The following is a 24015-nucleotide window of genomic DNA, read 5'->3' on the forward strand; positions in this document are numbered from 1 at the left end:
GTAGCTTAGAGAGGGTTGTATACAATGAAGTGCAAATTATGCAAATTGGACTTAAGTTGCCTAAGTAATGGGGAAATCTATATTTGCAGTTTTGGCCATTGTAGCACTACTAACAGCTGTTACTAGCTATTGATAGCGAAAGTGGGTCACTGTGGAACCTGAGCCCCCAACATGTGGCCGGGGGTCATACCATTGAGCGATATAGAATGGGGGGGGGGGGGGGGGACATGTTTAATAAAAAAAAAAGTTTCATGGAGATTTTGGGTCCTAAGACTCTTGTTTCTACTGTGTCAACCAAAACGTTACTCTCTTTTATGCCCGATGAAGGTAGACATCCAGGTACTAAGATACGCAAGCTTAAGGTAACAGTTACCAAAGAAACTGCTATAGCTATGAATAGATTTTGGAGTTGCTTCAGTAAATGTTACCTTCCGTAACTTTCTTTTAGTGCGTGTTTTATGTGTATTTTACGATTCCTTTACGTGTGATTAAAGATTGAAATATATATGATCAGACAGAGCATAGCCAGTCTCAGGCCATCACTCAGAATCCCACACTCACACCACAATTGCTGTAGTGACCAGTTGTTACGATATAAGGCCAGGGCAAGTGAATTTTATGGATGGCATCCTCCGCAGACTCCAAAATTAATGAGATAGGGCGAAAAAAAAAGCCGGGCCAAAAAAAACCAACAAGATTCCTATATTTTCAAATTTTGAAATCATAATTCTTGTTAAACAAGCCCCTATTCTTGATATCGATACTTTGTCTGATCAAGCCTTCATTTATTTATTATTAAGAGGCTCATCCTTTGTTTCGTATGATTTCAACTGTAACATTTTAGGCTTGACTCAGCACTATATTTTGACAAGCAGACGTTTTAAAACTTAGTTCAGGTATATTGATATATTCATTGTTTGTTTGTTAGTTTGTTTGTATTGGACGACCCAATTGCTGTTTCTTATTATGTTGAGCCCATAAGTATGGGCTCAACATATTGTATTTGTCTGGTTCTTCTTCTCCTCCTGACAAATCTTCAAATGGCTACTACTCCGCCATTTCTTACCCAACCGACCTGAAATTTGGCATGGAGGTAAAGATGGCGAATACCCCCAGACCCTTTTTGAATCGTTTTGAAACAGGCCTTAAAATCATTTTTATGGAGGTTTTTTGGGGCATTTTTAGGCAATTTCTATATTTTTGGCTCCTGTGCCCTGGTATTACAAGCAAATGGCCTGGAATTCGCTACAAGGGTGCCTTGAACATGTCCCTACAGGATTTCAATCACATTTCCGGTGTACATCACTTCAAAATGCTTCGTTTTGGGGACTTTTGGACCCATTTTCAGACCAAAAACGGGTCAAAAGTGCTGTCCCCGTTCTATGTTCTATCTAAGAATCCATGTTCTATCTAAGGTTCCGGGCGTTCCATTTGCTGCTGGCCAAAGAACATGAGTTCTTTTCTGGTTACCTGAGGTCATGTTGCAGGTAAACACGCAAGCCTTTGCAGTAAGAAGCTCTTGGCGTCTCGCAGTGTAGTAGGGGTGGCGCAGATCCCGAAATTTGTTCTCCGGCCCCGTCAAAACCGAAAAATGCGCCAAATTCAAGGCGTACGATCTGATACATAACGGTCAAAAATCGCTTATAATTTTATACCAGTAGTTAAAGAAGGTTCTTAACTCAATATCTGTGAAGGATTTACTAAAATACCGTCAACCATAAGCGAGAAATCGCCCATCGGGTTACGCGCATTTCGCCCGCGGGAGCAGGTGCACCCGCTTCCCGGTCACGCACTTGGGGAGGGCCGGCTTCGCGCCGATCCAAATACGGATCGTTACGTCACTCGTAAACAAGAAAACTAGTCGCCAATTTGTAGCCAGCATTACGATCTACAAAATGATGTAAGTGGTCAGCTTGTGCGACTTTCATTGGTGAAAATATTCACATTTTGATTTTTCAAATCGAAATTCCGGAGGGAGGTACCCCATTAAAAAATATTTCGACATTGGTATCGTTGGAAAATTCAAGAGATTGTTGTTATTTTGGTACCAAATTCGCATATATTCGAGCCATGGTGGGCTCCGTAATCGGCTGATACTTTTAAAATTGCGAGCCAGTTTTGGGAAGGAAGCAAGATGGTGGACGGCGGCCTGGGCGCTACAGACCGCTGTAGTTCGGAGCCGATTACGTCGGCATCGGGCCAAAATACGGGCACTTCTACCACCCAAATGCCAGGTAATGTCTTTTTACAAGTATTTACGTTAGTTTTATGTGGGTTTTGGGTTATTTTTATGTCAAATTTGACCGCATGATTATCGGTAAACACTGTTGTTTTTGTATGCCGCATGGTAGCTCAAATAATTTGAATTTGCCGTTTTAATACGTGGATTTTCGTGCCAGTGGTTGCATGTATGATTACTATAAATCATTTTCAACGCCCTATGGATGCATTTGGTTCCTGTTTTTTTTGCTAGTGCCGTAATCTAAACTTAAAATGCAGAAAACTGTACTTGCTATCCTCGCCTTCTGACGTCACTGCTAGGGGGGAGGGGGGCGGCGGGGATGCCCAGCTGCCCTCTACTCGAGTCGTAGTTTCCGTTGTAATTTATTTTATGAGTAGAAGTATAAACCTCACTTGACAGAACTATGCTGATCTGTTAAGTTTATTAGGTTGTTACATTTATAATGAATGATAGCCTTTATTATTGTTTGCAATTACCAGTACTACTTAGTATAAATGTATGGTAGCTAATGGAGGAAATAAAGTACCTAAGTATCCAAGTTTCATATTTATCTCATCATAGATTGTTTGAAATGTGTGTCTGCCATGAATGTATTATATAGTTTGAATTTCAACAGACGTTTTCTCTTTTGACACAGGAATGAAGAGAGTGAAGAGGAGGAAAGTGATGAAGAACCAACAGAACTGCCAGTGAACTAGAAGACGAGACTAGATATAATTTCTATTTGCCGTAAATAACTGTAGTTTTGGTACATAACGAAAGAGAACTTCAGTAACTTCTACCCTTGTAGTGATCAGCATGTGTGTCTTGGTTATCTCAGCTGGATAGAGAAACCATACAAAAAGTAGATTTAGCTTTTGTAGTTGATTCAACTGTAGAAATAGTTCCAGACCAGGGAAGCAATGGCCACCTGTTCCATGATCCAGTTGTCTGATTCCCGTAAAATTAAAATATAATACATGTACAATACAATAAATACATGTACTTTGCCACTCAACTGCCCTGCAACAAGAAACGAAATTCCTGCAGTGAAAAAAGGGGAAGAAATGAAATGAATGCTGGATATTGAATTGTCGGACCAATATTGCAGATTGTACAAAGAATGATATCAGTGTGTACAAATGTAAATATATAGCATTGGGTAATACATGTAGTTCAATATTTCTGGATCAGATTATATTTTTGAGGCTAAAATTGGAATCAGCATGTGTCTAAACCTCTGTGTACCACGTTTTTTTTCTTTTGGTGTATCTTCAAGTATAAGGAAGATATGCAAGTTGCATATTTAATTAGCGGATGCACATCTTATTACCTCAGGAAATCAATTATTCATCATAATTCATAATTTCTGAAGCAGATGTATAGATGTTATGGCCGCCATATTTAGATTCAGCATGTTACAGAACCCATGTATGCCAAGTTGTTTCCTTGTATATTGTACGGTTACAGAGATATCGCAATCTTGCATATTTAAGATGTCCTGTGCCCATGTCCATTTTTTTCCCACTTTTGGTGATATTTTGAGATGAGAAATCTAAAGAAACGATGAAGGCAAAGCTACAAGCTTTAAGGACTTGTTAATATCATTGTAAATAAAGAGAATGCAGCTTATTTGGTGCTTCTATTGTGAATTATTACTGAGTTATGACAGTTTTAAGATATTACATTTTTACGGTTTTTACGGATTCCGGAGAATTTGAGGACTAATTCTCAGACCTTTGAATGGCCGTAACTCGCTAACGGTATGTCTGATTTTGTTGAAACAAAAAACATTCTGTTTCTTTCACAAATACCTATCAGATGACACCAAGTTTAAAAAGATATGAAGAGTTTGAAATTTTTGTTTTTGCACGGGTGAGTCTGGAACAGTCAATTTATGCATCGGGAGGGAGATTGGCAAAGTATGATGCTCTCGCAAATGTTGCCTTCCAACATGCAGGTAATATTTCGATTTGCCCAGGAGTTATTTTGGGACAGCCCACTTCTTGCATGAGGAGGAGTATGGGCGAAACATGCTGAATTTGCTCTTAAAGCAAATGACGGCCAGTCTAGTTGTTATTGTACTTGTCTATGTAAGTTGTAATTTTTTTTCCAGAGGTGATGTTTAATATTAGCTTTAGCTAGAGTGCATCACCTCTGTGTCCTGTATATTCTTCTGTTGTTTAATAATAAAAAAAAAACAAGAATTGAGGCAACGAAATATGATATCATGACCAACAGGTCTTTAAGTCCTGTTATATTAATTCATATATAATATCAAACCTCCTTGATTCAACAGTAAACATGTCCTTGTAGATGTGTATACACCTCAATAGACTAACTACAACAAATGCAGAAAAGAGCTTGTTGTACCATCATCTGAAGCAATTACACTGGGTATTCATATGCGATGAAACACCTTGTGTATACAGCTCAATTTACTAGAACCCCCCCCCCCCCCCCATTATTTACATGTAATTATAATGTCCTTGCTAGAACAAATGCAGAAAACAGCTGATCATACCATCATGAGCAGGAACTACACTTTGTATTCATATGCAGGGAAACACCTTAGACTGCCAACGTTTACAACATATTTGCCAATTTTTGGCATGTTGACGACTTTCTTGTTTTTTATTTCGAAATCAAGCGAAAACTAATGAGCGCGCTGATGTCATCCATAAAAATTACTTGCTGTGGCCTAAGAGTACTATATAGATCTCGAGTCTCTCAAATTTCAAAATCTATCACATTAACACACAAGGCAGAGTCTTGTTTCAGAGAATATTTTGAGCTTTGGCTTTTAATTTTTTGAACATATATTCCTTTTTTTCCTTTTAATTGCTCTACTTAGTTCAACAAAAAATTGTCTCATAAGAATGTGCAATAATAATTCTTTGTTACACAATTATCCATAACAACCCTAAAAACAAACCATATGCATGGCCAGCAGACCTATACTGAAACTAACACCAGTCACCATATTAACTTTGACAATAACACATTTTCAAAAAATTTCATATTTCATAACTTTAGCAACAAATGGAATGCTTAGCAATATTCTAAATGGAACACGAAAGACTCAGATAATAACTGTGTAACGTCAACTCAAACATTTCTGGTGGGTACCCTAGTCTGAGATTGCGACATTAAATAAGACAGTGAAAAAGTTAAAAGACATCAACTAATAAAGTATATAAAATCTGCATCAGTCACCTCCAAGATATTCCAATTTCAGATACATGTAGCAAGGTGTTAACGATAACACCGTTCCTTTGACGCGGTGGTCTTCAAATACCCAGAGTTACACTCTGTGACAAAGAATCCTAATTTTCTTTGCACTCTTCTGTGATTTCTCCAAAACTGTTTAAACACGTTTACAGCACATGTATAGATACTTGACCTTAAAGTTTAAAGAATTCTCTTATCTTCCCATTCTTCTCCAAAATATAAAGCCATCATCATCTACATTCGATATATGATTATTATTAAAGTATTGAAAAAAAAAACCCCGGACTAATCAACTACAGTTCAGGAAATCAAATAACATATCAGTAACAGAACTCTTGAACGTTGATACAAAATCACCACTAAATAGGCCTAAAATCTACTCAACAGTTCTGTGTGACCCAACTTATGAAACAATATAATAATTAAAAACAATAAAATGCAACAAGGCATTGGCTCTACAGCCTGTTAACAAAGGCCCGCTAAGTTTAGTATCTATAACTAATAATTCAAGAACTTTAATCTATACTCATCATTTGTAAATGGCGAAACCTACAATGTGTAACTTGAAGATATCTTGCACTTTAGACCCTTAATCCGCTTGTCTAGGGTCGTGATTTGATACCAGTATGAAAATATCGAGCTTTGTTTAGTCAAAACAAGCAACATCATCAGTCCCCACCAGTTACTAAATTTAGTTTTGCAACAGTTCGGTCCTAACAGTTAATAACAAATATAAGGATAAAGTGTTCAAAATGTGAACCGTCACAAGATGGACTCGGGTGTTATTCTTCAGCCGAGGACGGCACTGGGATCGACCTTTGCCCCAAGGACGGTACACGCCTTTCCCACAACATCGTCGGCGGACCATCCCTCCTGGTGTGCCTTCAGCCAGGTCGTGGCCTTCCGCGCCAGCATCTGCCATTCAACCTTCTTGTCGGCCATCTTGGTGTGAAGCCAGACCAGAGCGAGCACTGTTGCCCACACCGCCTTCTTCTGTGGAAAGAAACAAGAAGTATGACTGCTTACCGAACCTTCTCCCTGCTGGCTTTAAATGTCCAGTCCTAAGGGACCCTTAACCACTAGTGTACTTGCAAGTAGAGTGAAATATCAACATGTAACTGAGCAGAATAGAAACAACAGCCAAGATTCAAACTCAGAGGCAGTTTCACTTAACCACTGTGACAGAAAAGCATAATGCACATGTACACATGTGCAGAGATGATCATATTGTACCTGTACAGGACACTCCTTTGTCAGTCTGTCCAACTTCACCCCCAGAACAGCCGCCAAGTCATCGTCCAGCTCCCATGATCCTTCAGCCATCTGTAGCGGAATGACAGTTGAGGGAGGGGCGCTGTCTTCTCCTTCTTCATCATCCATAGCAGCAGCAACACCTGCGCCGAATCCTCCTCCCATTGGTCTTGCTGCCATCGCCATTTTTCTAGGCATTGCCCTTGCCTTTTTCTTTGTTTTTGGCCCTGTAAAAATCCAAGGGTAAATAATACGTAATTATAGAGCAACGTAGTATTGAACATAGATATAATACAGATGTAGATGAAATTGCATGAAGTAAAGAAAAAGGTCAAGTTCATAGACAATGTGGGCAACAAACAGTATACCCGCTGGATTTAGGATCAGAAAATGTAGGATACATATTCCAACTAGAGTTCCACGAACACATTATCTTCGCCAAATAATCAAGGCTTATTATGGAGAGTGATTAACAATTACATGCTTATCACCCCCTGCAAATTTGATTATGCACCATACCTTTTGGAAATAAAAATGGGGGGCGAATGAGTCATGACCATATCACTTGCAGAAAATATGCCCTTAAATTTTGAAGTTCCGCTGCAGTACCTTAGGTACCCGCCAGAAGGCCCATTATCGAACTTGACCTTCCTTTCTGTAAACCCTGCCCATCCACTAAATATCATAAAGATCCACACAAAGCCCGCTGCAGTACCGACGGAAAATGCCAGGGGAATCATTTTTGAACTTGACCTCTGTGTCCACAACATCTACACACCTGCAAAAAATCATGAAGATCCATCAATGTTTCCGTCACTTTTTTTGCCTACATACAAACACAAAAAAATGCAAAGTCCGCTGCAGTACCATTGAAAAACGCAAGGTGAACCATCCTCCAACTTGACCTTCCTTCGCACAACCACTGCACACCTACCAAAAATCATAAAGATTCATTGAAGCTTTCTTGAGTTATGCTCCTGACATACATACAGACCCACCCAACAGATTTTTCAACCGAAAACATAAATTAACTAGAGTTCCACGAACACATTATCTTCGCCAAATAATCAAAGCTTTTAGGCGTTTTTGTCAGGCTTTCTATTTTGTCCCCTTTTCGTTATCTCGCCAACCGTGTTGAACAAAAGTGCCTAAACTGAACGCGTTAAAAACCAGCAGGACCAACACCTCTGCTTGGAGAATAGTTTATTTATTTGACCTACATGTACGTTTATGCAAGGCCATCTGTTTACATGACCTGACACTGTCCCATTATGAAATGCAGTGGGTTAACAAACTTTCCTTACTAATTATGCAAATTAGCTCCTGATTTGCATAATAAGTCATTGATTATGTAAAGCACCATCTGAGCTCTCTACATACCAAACATCACGACGATCTGTCGACCCCTTCTCAAGTTATTCATGTCCGAATGTCAAAACAAAAACACCCACTGCAGTTCTTAACAAGCCGCTAGGGAGCCCAAATTTACAGAACTTACTTTCTGTGGCATGAACTATCTACCACACGAAAACCATGACCAGAGCACTTTCAGAAAATATGCCCCTAACTTTTGAAGCTCCGCTGCAGTACCTTAGGTACCCACTAGAAGGCCCATTATCGAACTCGACCTTCCTTTCTGTAAACCTTACCCATCCACTAAATATCATACAGATCCATCAACAGCGTCTTGAGTTATGCTGGCGACATACAAATACACATCCACACAAAGCCCGCTGCAGTACCGACGGAAAATACCAGGGGAACCAATTTTGAACTTGACCTCCGTTTTTACAACATCTACACACCTGCAAAAAATGATGAAAATCCATCAACGTTTCCGTCACTTTTTTTGCCTACATACAAACACAAAAAAATGCAAAGTCCGCGGCAGTACTGTTGAAAAACGCAAGGTGAACCATCTTCCAACTTGACCTTCCTTCGCACAACCACTACATACCTACAAAAAATCATAAAGATTCATTGAAGCTTTCTTGAGTTATGCTCCTGACATACATTCAGACCCACACAACAGATTTTTCAACCGAAAACATAATCTTCTCCGAGTACAAGTACTCGGCGAAGATAATGATCTTCTCCGAGTACAAGTACTCGGCGAAGATAATCATGAACCGAGACTAGGAGTAGAGAATCTGTCAAGTTTGGGATGGCATTCTCACCACAATAGTAGACTCCTACTTGTGAGTTGTCACATAAAATATTGTATGGTTAATGTGAACCAGTAAACTCCAACATCCTAATAAAGTAATACTCCGTACAAAGTAAAAGTCTGTATGTCTATGACCAAACCCGGAACATTATCTGAAATTGTGTTTGATTGAACTTAACATCATGATTTAGATAAACCACCCCCTTGGATAAACATTACAATTCTGAACGGAAAGAGGTGAAGTTGACAATACTTTTTCTGAAGTAAATTTCATTTTGCAAATTCCACAGTCAATTTCCTTCCCATCTTTCCTGCTACTCTTACTTAGCTCAGGGTATAATCATCAGGACTTTGTTACTCCTTACTGCATGCTTACAGGTGTTGTGGAAAGAACGCACAAACTACATTTGTATGGATAAAAGACTTCTTGTCAAATTCTCCACAGAGTGACAAAAGGTCAAGGTCAGAGTTGGCAGAATCAGTGATTTATGAACCTATATAATGGCAACTGAATGGCATTCCAGGTCATTGGGTCCATTTAAGATGCTACTATTAGCTACTTTACAGGGAGGTATTGTAATTGGTCCATTTTTTGGTAGTTAACATTATATACAATCATGTAATTTCCACACGCTGTCATATTCACCATAGAGTGAGAGGAAGTGATCAATGAACACGTATAATGTTAATCAAAACATCATTTGCATTAATGATAAACACAGAATTAAACAATACATATAAGGAACTCAAAATATTTACGGAGGTAATATTGAGATCTCGAACTCTTGCACCTTTTGTTGCAAAATCAAAAGCAGTCACTGCATGTGGTGTTCATGCAGCTGAAAGTAGCCCAAATTTTGATATAGAGAACTCAGACGTCACAGTGGTCCTGTAAAAAGAGTTTTACTAAGTCTTGTAAATCTGACTTACCAACTTGGTGAACATTCACAGCTCCAAGAAATGAGGTCCACACAGTCATGAATAATTTCTTTTCAATAATCACATGTTCTAATTCATGCAGGGTTCTACGTGTGCTTGTGCGTATCTACACTGGGCTCCAGACTGTATATCGGGCCTTTTAGTCGGTTCCCTTTATCCGGTTCCTTCTAGTCAGTTTCTTCGGCGGCACAGAGCTCCAAGCTCATGATCACCGATACTGTAATTAACGCACCGGGGGAGTTCACTTCCGGGGCTACAACTCCCCGGTGCGTTGATTCAGATCGGGCGTGCTGACTGTCTTGGGGCGCCAAAGGAAATCACTAGCGGCCCTGTCTAGTCTGGCGCCCAGGTTAGTGCACATCAAGACAATGAATGAAAATCTTCAGCTTGGAAAAATCTAACTTACCTTTCATGACGGCAGCTTTCATCCTCCCCATCAGTCCCCTTGGCTTTGATCCCCCTCTACCCCCTTTTGCCAGCCTAATGCCATAACCTGAAACAAGTATGACTCACCATAGCATCATGACAGTCCCTCCAATGCACGAGGCAATGTATTCTCCTCCCTGCTTCCATCAAAACCAATTTTACTAAATATGTATACAAAAGCAAAATTACAAAATTTTAGCTTTAAGGCCATGTTGATTTGATTATATGCATGACATAGGCATGAACATCAATTCAAAAAAGATACTAAAAAAATGTTTCCACCATTGATACTGTAAACTGTACAAAGTGGCTGAAAAATGAGCAAATAGTTTAACAGTTACTGTAATTTTGAGAAAAATATGTCGGAAAATGAACACTGTAATAATGCTAAGAATGCCAAAGTCTATCTTGAAAAAAAAAATTTAGATGTGAAAGAACAAAAATGAAGAATATTATTCGGTATAAAACACTCCTGACCATGTATTAATTTTGTTCAACATTCCTGATATGATTCATAATGATCAAATGATGTTGCTTTTTTTTTCCCAATTTTTTTTCACACACAGGCGAGTCGGTTTTGGTATTCCCAGAGGATGTCATCCATTTATAATCGAATCAGCATGGTCTTTAATATCATAATGAAAAGTCCAACTTACCTTGTGAAGAACCAGGTCCAGGACCCCCTCCTACCAGCCTACGTCTCATCCCACCTGAAACAATCCAAGGATCCAAACTTCAACCACTTCAACCACTGCAACCAGCTCACCTGAAAATAGGCCCACTACACCACCAACAATTCGTGAGGCCATGCCTTCTTTTTTCTCTTCAGTTTCCAGACTCATTACTTCTTCGTGATCAGCACTATACAAGGCCATATCACAGTCATCGTATACTTCATCGAGGCATGATCCGTACGCTGGCGAATCACACTCATCGTATGATAATGCCATTGGAGCAGCTGCACACCGAAGCATCACTGGAGAAGACAGACAAATTATAGTGAACGAAGGGACCTACTATGTGATGAGGCAACACCAATTTCCTTTGTTCCCAGATATTTCAAAGTAAAGAGTAAGCAAAAGGTCAACATTAAAAGACAGGGCTGGAAGGGAAAAGTTGAATCTGACCATGCATTGATTTCACCCTCTGAAACTGTGTGTACCAAGGTATGGACTTTACTCAGAATCCAATCCGCATTACTGACATATTTTCAGATTGTGTAAAGTGCCTAAGGTCACAACACTAGCCAGGGGCATGGTGACCATCGAACCCGGGACCTATTGGTTCTGAGTCCAATACTCTATCCGTTGCGCCACACCGCCATCACAAAAAAAAAAACATGGCAACATAAACAAATACAAAATGTACTAATTTTTGCTTTCTTAAAACTATGTCAACATCATAGAATGCTTTGCCAGCCAAGAAATTCATCCCTGCCAATTTGAAAGATGAACAAAAGAAGCATTGTTCATGTAGTGACACAATGAAAAACATTGACAATTAGCAGTACAGGAGCTAAATGTTTGCAGGTGTGGTAGGCCAAGCCATGGAAAATTTGATTCGTATAGTAAGACCTCCTTTCCTATTAACAATAATCAAAATTATAGTCCATTCCCCTCCACACTACTTGGAACTTACAAAGTCTAAAAAAATTTAAATACAAACATGTACATGGAATGAAAATAGAATGAGAAAAACGGTCATAATCACAAAAATAGATTACCTGGTGCTCCCATACATGCCAACATCATCGGAGGGCGGATGTTCCTTCGCATCATGGCGCCCTGGATCGGTTCTTCCCGCTCGCTGTCGACGCCGATAAACGACGTGAACTTTGACACCACGTTGGCCGCCCCACTGAGGTCAATGATCTGCTTCTTTGCTGAGTCCGAGACTTTCTCGCTGTCGCCGTTGTCCTTTTCCAGATTCACCTCCAGCTCTGGTTAGGGAGGAAAAAGGACAATATGAATATACGCTCGTTCGCATTTAAATATACACATCTTGTAACTTCCATTACCGTTTGAGGCATTAGACGTTTCTGACATTAAAATATGCCACATTTATAAGGTGGCAAACTGTTGTTTTTAAAAGCTGAGAAAGTTCTATGTCGTCATAAAAACAACAGTTTTGCACCTTATATCTGGCAAATCTTAATGTCAGGAACCTCTTACTTCCAACGGTAACAGAAGTTACAGCTCATTTCCTTTATGTTGATTTCACAGTTTGCAAAATCAAGAACAAATATTACAAAGCCTTACCTTTAACCAGAGTCTTGGCGGCAAGTCTGTGCAACTGTTGTGGTTCAGGGCCGTCATCTGCACTTGGCATCTCCTGATCCTGTGTCTTCAAGGTCAAGTCCAAGGTGTGTTTAATCTCCTCAGTGAGCACCCTTCCGCTCAGGGTAACTGATGCTTCTGTAACATCCACCGGGAGCTGGGAAAAGAAATCTTTTGGTCAATTTGATTAACAAACAAACAAACACACCATGAAATAACTCTATCACTGTGACAGTGACTGTTACAGTATGCAGAAATGTTTGCAGTGGTTTTATGTTCGGGGTTTTCATGGATACCGTTTCACCGCGAACTTAAAGCCACCGCAAACATTTTTGTCTTATACTGTAGCGGTACGTGACTATAGCACTGCCACAAACTAAAAACCACTGCAAACACTCCATTTTAGCCTTAGCACGAAATAAAAACCACACAAACTCAAATGCATTTACAGTATTCTGATGTAATAGATGTGATTCACTTTGTATTACATGGAAATAACTGTGATATAGTGAATTTTAGATTCCACAAAGCACTTTGTACACAACCAAGTGTTTTATTTGAGGCAAGGTTTTGTTGACCGTCTGTCACCTTCCTCAGGGCAATTCTGACTTGTACATTTTTATACTGCAGCTATACATGTACATGTAGGTGTCGCTGCCAACAGATGTTGTCCCAAAAGTAAAGTTTTTACCTTAGAATACAAAATAAAACCAGTCGTTATTGCTTGTTGAAGATGGTGACAGACAACCAAAGAAATGTTGACTTGCATAAAACACTTGGTTGTGTACAAAAAATACAATGTTTAATGTAATACTGTAACAGTAATTCATACTTACATCTCATAACTTAATATGTTGTTACTTATCAGTACATTGTATACAGTTAGTGTAGAATGAATAACTTTTTTTTCAAGTCTACTGTATTTGAAAGTACTGATCGATTGTAAAACCTAATGTACACAATTCAGAATTTAGCAGATGTTTCTCCTACAGATTGAAATGAGTTTAATGAAGTCGGTACAATCATTATGATTTCAGCAAAAAAAGGACAAACATGAAAGGATAACATTTAACTACATGTACATGTTATAACATAAAGTAAAACCACAAAATAATGCAGATGGCTAATGTCAGGCTGGTGGCAATATAATTATAATGTTTTTATATCACCTGGTAGGAATGGCCTGTAAGATAAAGGAATGTGTTCCCACCTGCCCCTGTAGCTGTGCATACATGATGAAACGGTCCCCACTAAAGATGGGCGGAGGTGTGGAGGGGATGGGCACAGCTGTGACCCCGTTGGGCAGCTGCCAGGTCAAGCCTACACCTGTCACTGTCGGCTGAAGGGCGCAGCTGAGCAGCCGCATCACCTGCAGGGTGGGAGGGGGTTCGACATGAAAACACCATATAATATGTACCGTATTGTATAAATTGGCCACTGAGGGTCTAAAAAGCACAAAAATATTCATATCTACTAAAAATTTTGGTTGATTGAAATCAATGGAAAAATATCTGATGATAATCGTATTGCAAAAATTTTCAGGTACTCAAATTAATGGAAAACATTGTGACCATGCAGTAATATCTAATCTTGGGTCAATTGGAAAAAAAAATTCAGGTATCAAGTAGAACATTAATGGAAAACACTGTGGCCACTATACAGACAGTAAAAAAATCTTGGGATAAAATTTTATCACATTCCTTACACCCATCACACAGCAGGAAAATCAATTGGCAGATGAGTCTTTGAGCTCTAAATCACATTTTCTGCAGCAATTCGTAACGCCCTGTGTTCTATCTTTCAGTCCCTGAGCCCATTTCGATGTGATGGGAAATTTTTCCAGGTGAAAAAGCACATTGTATGCTTGCAATATGAGTCTCTGGCAATTTTTAATTCCGTGTGATTTTATGCACATGTGGTCACTTAATATATAGTTCATGTACTGTTAGCTCATAGCTTAGACTAGTTCTTTGTATTTGTTAACTATTAACAATCATAAGTTCAGCTTTCATGCATGTGCGTACGTTGCCATATACATTGTACCAGATTAAAGTGTCGCACAATAAAGTTCTTCTTTTTCTGTACAGGTTTGACCAGATGTTTTTGGATATACAGTCAGATATACATGTAATACGTACCTTTGCCTGCAGCCTGTCTGTTCCAGACACAAACTCCGCCTTGCCACGCCCTGCCCTGGCCACACCCTTGACCAGGGCAGTTGACGCACCCTCACCAATACCCACAGAGAAACACCTGTTGGGCAAAACACTATAGGGTGAGAAATGTTCTCAAAAGCAGCATAAAAGTCCCTAGACTCCCTATCAAAACAACCTTTTTAGTTAACATTATGGCTTTTAAACAAATTCCATTATGATGTGTACTACATGTACATAATTCGTTATATCAAAATTTATCTTGATTTAGATCAGTGTTTTTGTAGCTAAATGTGATAGTGATGAAACAAGTTGCAATGGTGTGTGTTTTTGCTTAAAATGTGTGCAGTGATTTAATTTATGTAAGTCCCTTCATGGATCAAAAGAGTGATGGTACTGCAGCCAAATCAGACTTGTCACCCTGCAGTAACTAACATTTAGCTGCCACTGGGGAATAGGGGGCAATAATATGATTATCTAATTATTTCTTCGATACCACCATCGATCTTAGTCAATTGGCTTCTTGGTTCATCCAAAAAGTCTCATAGCAACTGACAGAGCTTAACTTAAAGGCAACACCTTACATGTAGGTCTGTATATTCAAAATAGCTTTGGAACAATTGTCTGTCAGTAAGCGACAAAAGCTGTATTACATGTGCTAAGTTTATCATAATTACGTAATTGAATTTTGGCTCTTGTCCACTCTCCCAAAAAAATGTTCTTTAAGTAACTTCTACCTGGCAGAGTCTGCATGCTTCGCCACCTCGCTCACACACGCCCGCGTGTCCCACACCTCACCATCCGTCAGCAGGAACAGCTGTAAAGTATGCAACAGTTAACTACACATCAACCATGGTAGTAGAACACAGTATTCGCCCGATGAAAAGTTATATTGTAACTTATGTCAGGACCACAAATGTGTATTTTCTTGGGTGGAGCATAAAAAGACTAGAACAACATGGTGTATTCCTCCAGTGGGTGATACAGACAGAATACACCAATCAGGTGGCACGCGTGGCCTTGTTGTTAGAGTTGTTGACTCAGAACCTGGAGTTTAACTGAGTTCGAACCCCTGACAGTTCTCGATGCTGTGACCATGGGTAAGGCATTAAATTATACCAATTCCTCACTTTACACGTCAGGTGTAAATCAGGTCATGTACATGCATCTATACATTGTTGCACTAAACTAGTATCTTCGGCTAGGGACGTCCATCAAACAGGACACTATATATAAATTGAGGTCCCATGTTTGAGGGGAGCCACAACTCAGGCATGTTAAAAACCATAGAGCCCATGACACTTTTCGAAAAGAGTAGCCCCGGGTCCATCCCGGTGTGAGGGGATCAAATAAATCTGTCAAAACATTCAACTTGTACAAACCTGGTGTGTTAAACCATGAGACGGTTCGCCGGGTATGCAATACAAACAAATTAACAAACAAACAAATACAGTTGCATCATAATACGTCATATAATCCCACCTGTCTGGGATGCCCTGCTATAGGAGGCTGTTTGTACACATACTGTAGAGGTTGGAGGATCTCAGTTCCTCCCAAGTCTGCTTCCATCTTCCCCAGAGCCTTACAGGCTGTCTTCAGGCTCTTGTTGTCATACTGTTGACTGCCCCTGTAGATGTACCGTCATTAGACACATTTAAACACACCAAGTAATTCGCAATGCCATACATATATATCATTAGTTAGAAAGCTTACTATATGTATATAGTACAGTGTACATAATTTATAGATAGAGAATACCACACATGGATCCCATATCCCCTTATCGGGTCCAACAAACAGGATGGCTTGGACCAGCAAGGCCAGTAAAAAATAAACATTTAAACACATATTTCTTTCATCTGCAAATAGTTAAAACACTGTAAAAAAATCTCCTTTACCACAGCCGCCTACAGAAAAATTGCATCCTAGCAAAAATAAATCTCAATGACATACTTCATGATTCTCAAGAACTTACTTGAACAGTGACTGGTGGCTGCTTCCAAAGCCGACAATGTTGAAGTAACAGCCAATGGGAAGGCTCTTTAGAAACAGGAGGAGAGTTTCTCGTGCGTCCTTGATCTTGTTACCGCTCATGCTTCCCGAGCGGTCCAGGATGAAGATGAACTCCCCGCAGTTCGCGACGAGGTCCTCGCGGGAAAGGTCAGGTACAAAGGTCAGCATAACGGTGTGGTCTGCCATGAAGCCGTCTATTTTTGACAAAATCGGACATTATTATCTTATATCATTGAACAACTAGAGTTCCAAGACCTCATACCTTCGCCAAATGATTTTAACCTTTATGACTGACGTATTAGGAGTGTTCCTCGTCAATTATAAATCATACCAGTTGACTGTCTTAAAATATAACATGTCCAAAGTATGAGCTAACAAATTATGAGCTTAACAAAGAAGGTTATGCTAATACTTATCAATTATACAAATGGGGCCTTTATTATTTAATATTAATTAATTAAGCAAAATAGAATCTGATTTGCATAATTTTCGTCCAATCATACTAAGCATCACACAAGCTATCTACATACCAAAAATCATGACCATCCACCAAGGCCATCTTGTTATAGTATATTCTCATTAATAATGCAAATGAGGTCTTCATTTGCAGAGTTCATATCATAATATTTCTCTCTTCATCAGTTACATATGTCACATGTTTCAGAGTCCTATCATGGAATTTGGCAGATGTATAAACTTTCCTCATTAATTATGCAAATTAGATACTGATTTGTATAGGAAGTATCTAATCATGTACATCATCACTCAAGCTATCTAGTTACCAAAAATCATTACCATCTATCAATCCCTTCTTGAGTTATTCCCTTTCAAAGTCAGACACAAAACCTGCTCCTGCAGTTGCAACTTTTCACAATGTCTGCTTTGCAGTAACTTTAATTTGTATCTTAATGACTGTCATGGGTGAAATAAGCACTTAAAAGCCTCTAATCATTAAAATCTTGAATTTTGAGCTTCACAAAAATACAAATACCTGTTCCTTGTCCAAGCTCGGTCACTGCAAATGGTCTGTGTTTGTCCTTGTAGTAGACGTACAGCTCCACATCCGAGTCAAACTTGTGGCCATCCTTCAGTGTCACCTGATAGTGGACATAGAGTAGGCAAATTGTTTTCCAGAGGATTTCCACGTACCGGGCATGAATCGTCAATCGTGATAATGAACTAAAATCTCCTCTAGCAATTGAGTAAAATAGCTCAGACATGTGAATGATAAATTGATCTTGACGTGTTCGGCCACTGTTGTAAACAAAGGGCTGGCAGCCACGCTGCGATCGCAGGCTGACCACGCGCCGTGACCGTAATCGGCAGTGTTGGCGTTGCGGCCGGACCGAAAATCACCTGACTGTGACCACATTGGACAGGTGACCGCTATAGACTAATTCTTAATGCTTATTGTCAATGGGAACAATCCAAGGGACTGACAAAAAATGACCACTATGCATATGGACAGTTGGCTGCTATGTCCAGGTGACCACTAACACACGTTTGACTGTACATGTGAACACAAAATGTGTGTCTGCGTGTGTCAATGTGATTATTTGTGTGTTTATTTGTGTGTGAGTGCAGTATGTGCGTGTATGTATGTGTGCGTGACACTGGGTGTATGTGTGTGTATGTGTGTGTGTGTGTCTTTGTGTATGTTTGTATTGTGACTTGTGTGCATGTATCCCTGTGTGTATGTGACACTGTGTGTGTCTTTGTGTCTGTGTGTGACATGTATGCATGCATGTGTGTTTCTTTGTGTGTATGTATAAATTTATATGTGTGTGTGTGTGACTGTGTGTGTGTGCATCCCTGTGTGTGTGTATGTGTGTGTGTCTGTGTGTGTGTGCATCCCTGTGTGTATGTGTATGACTATATGTATGTGTCTGCGTGTGTCTTTGTGTCTGTGTGTGTGTATATACATGCATGTGTGTTTCTTTGTGTGTACAATAATATGTTTGTGTGTGTATGTGTGTGTCTGCCTGCCTGCCTGCCTGCCTGCCTGTCTGCTTCTCAGTTTGTCTGACTGTCTGTATGTCTGTGTAACTTGTACCTAAACTACTGTACCAGTACCTGTACCAATGTTAACTTTTACATGTAAGTACGCAGTCTTAACTTACTAGTACACCCTATCAGGCAAAATGACGGTTGGTAAAGAATAGCTTTTGGTCCAATACCTGTGCAGAAGTACCTCCATATGCCACGTCAACAGAAGCCTTTGGGGACTCGATCTTGTCAATGGAGTTTGGTGATGACACGTTGACCTTGAGCTTGAGTTTGTAGGGAGCGCCAGAGGTCACCACATCACCGGGTACTATGTATGTGTCGTCATAGGCAGCAGCTCCTGAAGCATACAGTCAATGACTTTCAAATTAGTATTCTTTTCATTAGATACATGGTTTGTGGCATTAGGTAAAGGGTCTGTGGCATTTGAGGTAATCCAATTATGGTGTCTCAGTGAATGTGGCAACCAGTTCACTCATGGTTCACATACATGTATTTTTGAAAAGCAGGTAGTTCTTATGGCTTTACAAAAATATGTTTTTTTCTGAGGCGTTATACTGTGTTCTGAACAGGTAGCTATGTTCACTGTGAATTAATTGGCATTCATAGTTGGATTACGTTTACTTGACATGTATCAACGAGGTTCTACTTGTAACACGTGGTCTTCCATCAAATAATTTGAACATACTGTGTACCTTGCGTGCACCGCGTGAACTGCTATGCATGTTTGAGTATTAAAAATATCATTATACTAATTTATAGAATTGGACAAACTTCTATCACATTTCATATTGAAATGTGTCTTTCCTTGGCTGGGTATACGACATAAATGGAATGCATTATACGGTGTATTCCATATCATCCTTGGTCCTAGCCCTCCCGTGGTCGGGCTGGTAAATTTGTACCTCATCATACAGAATACACCCATCCTCGTTCACCTGGACCCTTCCGCTCCACGTTACATCGCTCGCGTAAAGGGCCCTGGTAACATGGGCTGGCATCCATGGTTATGACGATATCGCCACCAAAACAGCTTCAGCCAATCAGAGGGGTTAAAAACCGTTTGCTTCCTCTCATCGGAAGCCAGCGCGCAAAGAACGCTGGGAAGCTATCAACCAATCAGGTTACGTGTTACGGCTAGTTCATTAATTATTCATGAGCTACAACTGCCGTTTGTGCCAAATAAGGGTTAGCTCATTAACTCTTCATGAGCTACAACTGCCGTTTGTGCCAAATAAGGGTTAGCTCATTAATTATTCATAAGCAAGTCTTGTCGACCTGCAATAACCATGGATGCCAGCCCATGTTACCAGGGCCCTTTACGCGAGCGATGTAACGTGGAGCGGAAGGGTCCTGGTGAACGAGGATGAATACACCGAGTAGTACTAACTCTATTTATACAACCTTTATTATACCGCACTAACCTGTATCTGATGAGTAGCGTGGGTTGAGAACACCGGGAAGTACAAACTTGAGCGAGCTGTCAGCCTCCACGGGCAGTTCCGCCACATAGCTGAGCTGGATGGTGGCCGACGTTTTGGGCGGAAGATTTCCCACGCTGCACTTGAACACGTCTCCGGCACGGTCGTCCTCTTCAAACAGAAACGCCCCCTCCCCGCTGGCTATGGCATCGTCATATTCTTCTCGCGCCTGTATGTGTGGTGTCATGATAAAAATAATTATCTGCCGAACCATTTTACACGTAGATCAACTTACTATCAAAGCTAATATTGGAATGAGCTGTGTGCATAGTCTAGTGGTTAGTGACCCTGTCTTTGCATGGATCTAGAGTTCGGAAGTTCGAATCCTGGGTGTTGTCACTCACACGACATGTAGGCTACTGTAACTGTAAATGGATGTGTTCCTTTAGAACATAAGCCATTATTCACTGTTTACTGTGCTTATTAAAAGGGCTACTGTACCAGTAGAATGTCCCCTACACATTTAATTTGCATTTTCTCTGTCACGACCAGTAGAAATTTAGGTAATAGCTCTTTAGTTTAAACTAAAACTGGATGCATATTAATTTTTCTATCATTTTTCATTGGTCACGACAGATACTCAGTCTGGCTCATTGTGCCATGGAAACCTCCCTAGGTTTCTTTCACAGGAACTAAGTCATCAAAATGGCCAACTAGGACCCTTTTCAGCAAAAAACTTCAAAATCTTTTTTTCATTTTTATGGAATAAAATCTATTTTATATATAAACTGTCTGGACACTATGTCTATTACCCACTTTATTAAGTAGCAAAAGTTTTACAGGCCGATTTACCTTCTGTTTCTCTTTGACCTTGCCAATGATTCTGCGACCTTCAATCAGGGCCTCGAACTTGTACACAGCACTCGTCTCGTCCAATGGGAACACGAAGACCGCCTCGATCGGGTTGTCTTCCCCGTTATGGTACTCCAGAGAAGACGTGACATTGGACACGTATCCGATGATGTCCACGTGGACATCTATTTCCTTCAGAGGGACTGAAACAATGAGAAACATTCATTTGTATAATTGTAAGTATAGTGCTGTGTGGTGTGTATTATAAAACTGAAACTCGTGTTCAGGTTCAGGTCCTGATTCAGGTCCAGAGGTTCAGGTTTAGGTCCGGAATTATGAAGTCCATACCTGAACCAATGGCATATAAAAATATTTTTTCGGTTACATATGAGATCGATATTGGCATAAATCTTACATGGAATTTGAAACATGCAAAATCATATGAAGTCAGTAGTAGTAAACACAAAAGTTCAGTAATAAACACAAACACAATGTTTTTTTATTTATTTTTCCAGCACCAATTTCATGATCAATGGAAGGTTTTACATGGTTTAGAACAAAAAGGAGAATACAACTGAGAGATCTTAGTTTTTGCAAGTCAGCACTTGTTTCCAGACATTTATTTATTTATCTTCCTTAAACCTCAATGTTTGTACATTTATAAGTCCAGTTCAGGTCCGGTGTATATAAGTACGCAGCACTATGTGTAAGTATACTGAGAAGCAAGGTTAAACTGTAATTTCCAACACAAAAATTGGACCTACATATTTTACTTTTCAAATTAACACCTGTCCAGTACTCAGTAGTAGGTCAGCTGTTGCCAGGCATACTAACATCATAGTACTGAGTCTGTGGCGTTAAGGTCTCATTCATGAGTTTTTTCGCCCCATGGGCTTACATTGTTATAATGCACCATTATTCATTTCATGTTGAGCACATTTAACCTAGATCATGTAAAAAAAATTGCCAACAGTTTCACTACATACAATCTCTTTTTATAGCAATTACAAACTGCACTTAGCTACATCCCGAAAAAGGCAATTTCCAGCTGTAAGCGCACCACCGCATCACCTACGATGTCGGGTTGTGCACGTATGTCCGACCTCCCGCGCGGCTGCTGAACTTTACCTGCTAATTTCTTCAGTTACAAACAAGCTTTCATCAGTTTGACGCTTGAGATCAGTTGGGCTGGCTAAAAGGGAATTTTTCCACTGATATAAACACATGTTCATGCAGCTGTTCATTTTTTGGCATACAGACTCTTTGGGAGTCTACACACAGATAGAGTAACTCAGGGATGAGACCTTAACTACACTGGCTGACAGTAGACTATCCACTTGTATGCTTCTAGGTATACTAGTAGAATTGTAGCTAGTTAGACCTTACAAAAGTCACTGTCCTTTTGATGCGTCTATCAAGACTGCTGTATGTTCATGAGCTATTATATTTCAGTGAATCCTGTCCACAACTATAACCTGTCTACTGTGACCATTTTCTTCAAGTCCATCTTATTACATAATTTGAGACAAATGATATCACTTACCTGGCTTGGCAGTCTTCTGACATCTCAGGCCATACATCGTGTCAAAGGTCAAAGGTCCAATCTACCTATAGATTTAAAAGAATTGGGTCAAATCAATTGTCATCATTTCAACATAAAACTATTAAAAGGAACACTTCCTCATTTCAATCTCACTTCCCCATGGAAGAGAAACCCAGGAAGTAACATTCAATTCCTCAATACCTAAAGATCATATGCTGTAAATTCAATTATGTTTGTGGTGACTAATTTTGCAGTAGAAGGATAAAGGAGTTTTTTGCAGTGTTTTAAGTTTGTAGTTGCCTGCCTCTCTCGCCCCCCCCCCCCCCAAGTTGACCCCAAAAAATTGTGACTCGCACACAGTCCCTTCCCTCTCCTTCACACACACACACACACAGATTGCATTATATATAATACCCTCCCCTTTTGACAGTGTGACGCTCTCGCCCCACCCTTCCTCCCCTCCCCCAAATAGCCACCCTGGCTACAACCCCCCCCCCCCTCTTTGTCAGACTTTGACAGTATGTCAGTGTCTCACCCCGTTCCCTATCATTATGATTTGCCTGAGACTCTCACAGAAAAACACCAATCTCGTAACAGCACAGATAGATAGAAGCATAGAATAGGCTTAACAAATAATTTTCGGTTCCCAAACCAAATGCTACTCAGCTCAGGCACAACAACAAACATGTATGAACTTGCGACTTTGACTTACCTCTTCCACCAGCTATGACAACCTAGCTAGGTTCTAAACCTAACGCTAGCTGGAATGGAGAACGAACAGCACAAACGTTAAAACGTCCGTCTAGACTCTGAAATATCTGAACAGCGTCAGCTTTATTTTAGTCTGATGACAACATTATTGTGCCCGCAGCCACACACACGAAACTGTGATGATGCGTCACATCTGGGCCACGCCCACCGCTTAATCCAATCACAATAGATTTCACTTATGCAAATCAGGTGGGCGTGTCCAATATGGGATTTCTGCACGTAAACAGACCCAGCAGACCCAGAACAATGTGATATGGGTCAATGCACGCGATATTCAAAAGGTCAAGGTGCGTTTTTTGCTTCTAATTTTGAGGTTAGGAGTATTAAAAAGTGTTCAGTCCTGAGAAAATAGAAAATCGTCGCGGGAAACACAAAGTGACAAGAAATTGCACCTTGGAGGTCTCTTGAATCTAGGAAATTGAATAAATTCCAGATGTGATCTTCCATACCGATTGTTTATGTGAGAAAACTGCCATCTAGCGATTTTTAGAGAAAACGCAATCATATTTCCGGGAGAAAGCGGTGGGTTTAATCAAATCCACTAAGTCTTCTCGTATACAGTCATTTTCGGATAAGCAAATTATTCTGGAAAAGAAACAAACAAACAAACAAACAAACAAGGTCTATTGTAATTGTACAATGAAAAACGCCGCTGGTGGTTTTCACATGATGTCGTGAAACCGATCAGAGTCTGACTTTGGTGAAAATATATGAAATATCTAAGTCACATTTAAGTTATCTTCATGT

At 39.9% G+C, this 24015-nt stretch overlaps 1 protein-coding gene and 1 long non-coding RNA gene across 4 annotated transcripts; one reads left to right on the forward strand and one right to left on the reverse strand.

Annotated features, from left to right (window-relative positions):
- The first annotated feature begins 954 nt into the window (after positions 1-954).
- On the forward strand, positions 955-3853 carry LOC136441194 (uncharacterized). The gene is made up of 2 exons (XR_010756866.1): positions 955-2234; positions 2880-3853. It is a non-coding gene; the product is annotated as an uncharacterized lncRNA (long non-coding RNA).
- A 594-nt stretch (positions 3854-4447) lies between these two features.
- Positions 4448-23403, reverse strand: LOC136441193 (von Willebrand factor A domain-containing protein 5A-like). Of its 3 annotated transcripts, none has more exons than XM_066437332.1 (16): positions 23210-23403; positions 22498-22562; positions 20955-21157; positions 20106-20331; positions 18855-19021; positions 17669-17774; positions 16640-16871; positions 16147-16291; positions 15402-15481; positions 14650-14764; positions 13722-13880; positions 12494-12668; positions 11959-12174; positions 11002-11211; positions 6686-6930; positions 4448-6442 (listed from the first exon to the last, which is right to left on the reverse strand). In XM_066437332.1, exons 2-16 carry the CDS (start codon positions 22532-22534, stop codon positions 6242-6244), a joined length of 2517 nt encoding a protein of 838 aa, XP_066293429.1. In that variant the 5' UTR covers positions 22535-22562; positions 23210-23403; the 3' UTR covers positions 4448-6241. The 3 variants fall into 3 exon arrangements, with proteins under 3 accessions (XP_066293429.1, XP_066293430.1, XP_066293427.1); XM_066437333.1 differs by lacking the exon at positions 11002-11211 and adding an exon at positions 10892-10945 and having other exon boundaries at positions 4448-6445; positions 23210-23401; XM_066437330.1 differs by having other exon boundaries at positions 4448-6445; positions 23210-23401.
- Between the last annotated feature and the right edge of the window lie 612 nt (positions 23404-24015).

Source organism: Branchiostoma lanceolatum, chromosome 9, assembly GCF_035083965.1.
Source record: "Branchiostoma lanceolatum isolate klBraLanc5 chromosome 9, klBraLanc5.hap2, whole genome shotgun sequence".
NCBI lineage: Eukaryota > Metazoa > Chordata > Leptocardii > Amphioxiformes > Branchiostomatidae > Branchiostoma > Branchiostoma lanceolatum.